This window comes from Myxine glutinosa, chromosome 14 (genome assembly GCF_964187855.1).
Source record: "Myxine glutinosa chromosome 14, kmMyxGlut1.1, whole genome shotgun sequence".
In the NCBI taxonomy this organism is placed as follows: Eukaryota; Metazoa; Chordata; class Myxini; order Myxiniformes; family Myxinidae; genus Myxine; species Myxine glutinosa.
Window position 1 is genome coordinate 76,969,599 of NC_136274.1, and position 6,268 is coordinate 76,975,866.

General features: G+C 45.9%; 1 protein-coding gene across 1 annotated transcript; it reads right to left on the minus strand.

Annotated features, from left to right (window-relative positions):
• Positions 1-641: 641 nt before the first annotated feature.
• On the minus strand, positions 642-2,028 carry LOC144888809 (uncharacterized). The gene is made up of 2 exons (XM_078768055.1): positions 1,771-2,028; positions 642-1,632 (listed from the first exon to the last, which is right to left on the minus strand). Exons 1-2 carry the CDS (start codon positions 1,924-1,926, stop codon positions 784-786), a joined length of 1,005 nt encoding a protein of 334 aa, XP_078624181.1. The 5' UTR covers positions 1,927-2,028; the 3' UTR covers positions 642-783.
• Positions 2,029-6,268: the final 4,240 nt, after the last annotated feature.

Genomic DNA, 6,268 nt, shown 5'->3' on the forward strand with positions numbered 1-6,268 from the left:
GAGAAATTGGACATAAGCAGTGCCGCAACAACTGTTGTTCGTGAGACATTATGCATCTGGGAGAAAGCATGGATCCCCACTGCAGATGAGCGGAATATCATTGCAAAACTAGAGAGAAAAGTAGAACAATACAGATCCATCCTGAAAGGAAAGAGCCGGCGATCTGTCCCTCAGATAAAGAAAGAAGAGCAGTTTCAAACCGGTCTCCGTGACTTATTTGACATTGCTCATGTTGATGTCCTTGATCTGATCAAAATACCAGAGGACCGTGAATTCCTTAATAGTCTAGTAGGAAGACTAGGTCCCCCTGCACCCCCCGGAGATATACTTCTAATCAGTGTTTCTAGATTGGAAAAAATGTGTAGAAAATGACTAGCTATGGCCCCAAGCTGAAACAATGTCCCACATACCATTTTTATGCAAATTACTGCTGCCATTATCAAAAAAACGATTTTTGACATATCTCAGCCAATATTGCAGATAATTGAAAAATGAAGGTGTCTAGACCCATGTTTTGAAGGGCATAGATCATGATAGAACTATTCATAACATGATTACATGTGTCTATGGTATACTAGTATGCTAATTAGTGCTTTATTTACAAAATAATCACAGTTTTACGGAATAATAGACTCATATTAAGGTCCGTCTACACAGACGTTAACACAAAGTTTTATTTTTCTAAATATTACAACTGTCAAAATAGTCCTAGCACTCAATGTGACCACTCTTCTCTTGCTTGTTTTAGATAAACATCATTAGCATTAGTGATTCTACACTGAGTCAGTCATCATCATTTTCATCGAAATCGTCAGAGTCAAACTCTTCTTCTCCTTCCTCTTCCTCCTCCTCTTCGTGCTCTCCTGTGTTCAGAAGATCCACCAGTGAGGTTGGTAGGATGGGACCACTGGACCACATTGGTTTCAACAGTCCTTCATCAGTCCTTATCCATCCTTGCTCCTCATAAGGTTTTGGCTTTTCGATGATAGGTTGATCGGCTCTTTTGTACAATGCTACGCGGTGGTTCACACGCTGGATGTGCGGCTTCAGGGCAGACTGGCATGGAGGAAGGCGAGCCAGATCAACCTTGGACTTGGATGTGAGGGTCTTGTCCTCTCCCACCATTTTTCGTAGCAGCTTGGCACGGACAATGTCCACTGATGACTCGCGACTCTGGCCGTACATCACACAGGTGAATTTTTCTAACTGCCTCTCCACCTCAGGGTTGGCATCCCAGTTGTCACCCAGTTCACCGAATGCCCTGTGAAACCTGGGATTCTTCTCCAGCTTTTTCAAGGGCCCGACTTTTCCCTTCCCTTTGAAGGCACTGGTGCAGTCTTCTCCGCTGAACACATAGTACCCCAGGAGAGTGGCACAGTAGTCCTCTCCCAGGGATTCTGCCAGCTCAGAGACGTTGACAAGTTGGCGATGCTTCCCTGACCCTGTATCCAGGTACACCGTCAGCTTGATGTTGTGGGCATGGTGGAGCAGGATCAGGAGGATGTCTGTGTCCGGTGTTCTGACTACAGCGTTCTTGTATCCGATGGTAGCAGCATGATGGAGGTACAGAACCACCCTGGTATCAGTCTCTTCCTGGTTGCTGTAGATCGTGGGGAGTTCACGTACCTCGACCTGAAACACAAAAAGGCACCGCATTTCAATCACCAGTCACTGCCAGTTTCAGATCTAGACAAACATCACAGGTAATCACCTTTTTTTCAGGAAAAATTACAAATTGAATCGCCATTCACGAAGGGCTTTCAATTTTACCTTGCCATTCGTTGAGGCAAGTTGGTGGGCCTTCCCCTCCACGATCAGCACAGCCATCTCTGTTCTCTCCAGCCTGGTAGCTGCCTCTTGTCCACTCCACACTTTCAGAAGAAGCTGGCACATCTGCTTTTTGTTGTCGTCATTTGCAAGGAACATTTTGAAGTCATATGGCTTCCTGGTTGCTGGTCCAGCCAGAATGATCTTCTCTGAGCTGCCCCGCCTCAGCCTTTCCTGCGCTTTGATTGACTCAGGATGGTAACTGTGCAAAGGTGGGAGAGTTTTTGGTGTGTCGACCTTCAGGCTACGCTGTTGTGACCTATTGATGGTAGGTAGCATTCGGTCCTTGCTGCTCTCGAACCCGGGCTTGACCTCCTGCACCATGATTCCTCCAGCACTGTTTACAATGTTGCTGCCGTGCACACTGGTAGTGGTTTTATTCAAGTTGTCCCACTCACAGTGGAATACAAGGTTGCCCTCTCCTGTCACAATTTGTGGTGTACGATAAGTTGAGACTTCATCCAGGACCTTGGCGAGAGCAGTTTCCAACTCCAAGGCGAAATCGTAGCTCTCAGAGTGTCCAAGCCTGTGTAGTATTGTGGTGAGCTGTTTGCTTCGGAACAGGTGCCTTACAGTCACACAGAGGAGAATGTGCTTTGGTAACTTCCATTTTCCATCTGACACTGCACGGCACAGATCTTGTCCAATGGAGAAGACCAGACGCTTCACCTTTTCTGTCTCGATGCCCTCCTTGCCAGTCATTAGCACGCTGAGAAAGCGGACAAGGTCTGGAGGTAGGATGTCTTCAGGATTGAGCTCCATGTCTTCAGCTGTTGGTGGCCATGGTTGGTCTTTACACTCTCTGAAAGCCTGTAGAATACCCTGGCGAAGTTGGAGGGCAACATTTTGGTTCTTGTTTGTGCTTCCGAGTGTGAATGCTCGTGCGAGAGCATTGGAAACTGTTATGTTTGAGCTGTGCACAAGCCAGAAAGAAATGACATCACATTTGTCATGATCAACCTTCGTGAAGTGGATATGCTCCTTGATTGGGTCATTCTGTAGGCGTTTCAGTAGTTTCTCTGACCGATAATTTGAGTTCTCATATCCATTCAGTTTCAGTTCCTCGACATAGAGCAAGCGCAAGGAAGAAAGCTGTAGAACTTTATTCTGCTGGATGACCTGGGTTTGAATGTGTTCCAGTACTGAGTTGAATGCCTTTTCATGGGCGGCTGACATGCAAGCCTGCTCCTTTGGTGCTTCGGCTCTGTGAATCGCACGCTCATAGTTGTAGAATGCTGTGCGGAAAGCTTTAAAACATGACGGATGGTGTTTGGCCTCACATGCAAAGAGGTCTTTGTTTTTCACCTTTCGATGGAGTCGATAGAGACCCATTTTCTCAGCCCGTGTTTCGATTTGCTCCCATGCATTTTCTTTGTTTTTAAAGGATGGGAAGGTTGTAGGCCTCTCAGTATTGCGATGAGCATCTTTGGTCTCAACTTTCTCACAAAATATACACTCTGGCGGGAAGATGGGTTCAGCAGAACCTCCTGGTTTACGAGGAGAGTGATGCCATGATGAGGTTGATGGCCCTGGTTCTGTATCATCTCCCAGACGATGAAAGTGGCGGACAAAGTGCTTATAACACTTGCTGTGATATCCTACTCTTTCTAGGTCATCAGGAAGAGTTGCCGGGATCTGATCACATACTGATTGCATACGACATGGGGAGTCATGCGGTTGGTTGAGACGTCTATCCCGGATCTTTTGAAGCAGTTGCAGTTTTTCTGAAGCAGATCCTTTAATTTTACGGAGGGGCGTGAAATCCCCATGATCAGACATGGATGGTACATGAAGGATGCATGTAGGAGGAGAGCTTTGGGCTGCAGGTTCTACACTCCGTTTTCTTTTGGGCATGCTTGCTGTCGATGTCTACCATCACTGTTAAATGACAAATAAGAAATCACGAATGATGTTAAAAGTGCCTGTGAAAGGAGGCTCTGAGTTTTCAGTGAGGTAACAGAGGTTCTGAGTCATGTTCTACACTAGGGTACTTTTTAGCTGACTAAACCATGTTTAGTGGCATCAAAAGTGCTAATAGCTAAAACATCTAAATTCTTCCACACTAACGTTAGCTATCTAGGCCAATGAAACATTGTGCTAAGTTACTGTAGCTAGCTCAGCTGTCGTGCCTCTTTCTGGCACGTGGGCTGGGTGAGAAACCTTTAAATAAGCAAGTGAAAATCTCTCGCAATACAAAGTCAATGGTGGGAAGAAAAGTTGAGTGGTACCAATGTTACTGCCAATGTCCCGCCCCTATGCAAGACTCAGGAGCATCTTGTTGACATTTAACCTTGAAAATACCTGGGTTTAGACCCCTTATGTACCATGTTAAGTTATCTGCAGTATTAACGTATCCTTATCATTTGTAAAACTGATTATTTTGTAATTACAGCATTAATATGCATACTAGTATACCATAGACACATGTAATCATGTTATGAATAGTTCTATCATGATCTATGCCCTTCAAAACATGGGTCTAGACACCTTCATTTTTCAATTATCTGCAATATTGGCTGAGATATGTCAAAAATCGTTTTTTTGATAATGGCAGCAGTAATTTGCATAAAAATGGTATGTGGGACATTTTTTCAGCTTGGGGCCATAGCTAGTCATTTTCTACACATTTTTTCCAATCTAGAAACACTGATTAGAAGTATATCTCCGGGGGGTGCAGGGGGACCTAGTCTTCCTACTAGACTAAGGCACAACGGGGGCCAGGTCGACGGGGCTTTATGGTTGGTGTTGACAAGGTGCTAGCAGGAAAAGAGGAGCGGACACATCAACGCGACAAGGTGTTGACTGAAAGAGAGCAGCATGAAAAAGAGAAGCAAGCAGCCCGAGAGGAGACTCTTGAGCTAGCATCATCAACAGACAGCAGTGCTGAAGCCAGTGATCATGACGACTCTGCTGTTCTATCTGCTTCAAAGAGGCAGAGCCGAAAGCGTGCAAGTAGCATTGTTACACCGGACCTAACAGCAGCTCTCGACCGCACCAAGGTTAGCGATCGATCAGCTGTTCACATATTGTCAGCAGCAGCCTCTGCTCTGGGACACGACCCTTCAGAGTTGGCCATCAACCGCACATCGATCAGGAAATCCAGGCGGATCCAACGGAAGACAATTGCAGGTGACATCCAGGCATCCTATGCTCCAAACACAAGTCTGGTGGTTCATTGGGATGGCAAGCTCCTTCCAGACGATGGGACTAAAAAAGTTGATCGCCTTCCTGTCATTGTCAGTGACCCACAAGGAACTGGAAAGCTTCTGGGTGTGCCAAAGCTGCCAGCAGGAACTGGACTAGCAACAGCTGCTGCTGTTATGCAATGCCTCGAAGAATGGCATTTGCAAGACATGGTGGCAGGTATGAGCTTTGACACGACAGCCAGCAACACTGGTTCAGCACTTGGTGCATGCACTATTTTGCAGCAAAAGCTTGGACGACCACTATTACATTTTGCATGCCGGCATCACATTCTGGAACTAGTGGTAGAGGCAGCAATGGCAGCATTCAAACCATTTCTTGGTCCATCAAAAGGACCTGAGATAGCCGTCTTCAAGCGTTTCCAGTCAAACTGGAATTCCATTGACCAAAGCAAGTTTAAGCCAATGATGCCTGATGACCTGGACTCTGTAGTTTCAAGTGTATTTTTAAGTTGCAAAGAAGATGTCGTTTCATTCTGCATCCAGAAACTGGAATCGGGCCAACTACGAGATGACTACCGTGAACTTCTTGAGTTGACTATTATTCTGTTTGGTGAGTGTCCTCCAAGAGGATTCAGGTTCATGCAGCCAGGAGCCATGCATCGGGCAAGATGGATGGCCCGTGTGATTTATGGAATCAAGATCTACTTGTTCCGTGATCAGTTTCGACTGACCCCAAAGGAACTCACTGGCATAAAGCGTTTTACAGCATTTGTTGGAGCAGTGTATACCAAAGCCTGGTTCAGCGCTTCATCTGCCATTGGTGCTCCCGCTGGAGACCTAGCTCTCTTAAAAGCACTCATTTTCTATCCTGATTCAGTGATTGCCGAAGCCACCAGCAAAAAGCTTTCCAATCACTTGTGGTACCTCAGCGAAGAACTGGCAGGACTTGCTCTGTTTGACGATAGTGTTGAGCTTGATGTCAAGCGAATGATAGTAGCTGCTCTTAAAGAAGAATGCCAAGAGAATCCTCAACCACGGGTACATGTGGATCTTACAGCAAAAGAAGCCATCGCTGCCAAGACTGTTGCAGATTTTGTTACTTCTGCCTCACTGCGAATTTTTACTGCATTCAAAGTCAATACTGACTTCCTAGAAAAGGACCCTGGTGAGTGGGCCGATGACCCATCATTTCAGTCATCACAGCAAGTCTTGCGCGGTATTGCCACTGTCAACGACTTTGCAGAACGTGGTGTAGCATTAATACAGGACTACAATCAAGTCTTGACAAAGGATGA

Bases quoted from the DNA above. Each gene is read 5' to 3' on its own strand.
- LOC144888809 (XM_078768055.1), bottom strand. From the start codon at position 1,926: ATGTTCCTTGCAAATGACGACAACAAAAAGCAGATGTGCCAGCTTCTT. The intron at 1,633-1,770 runs GTAAAATTGAAA...TTTGTGTTTCAG, and splicing joins TTGCCTCAACGAATGGCAAG to GTCGAGGTACGTGAACTCCC.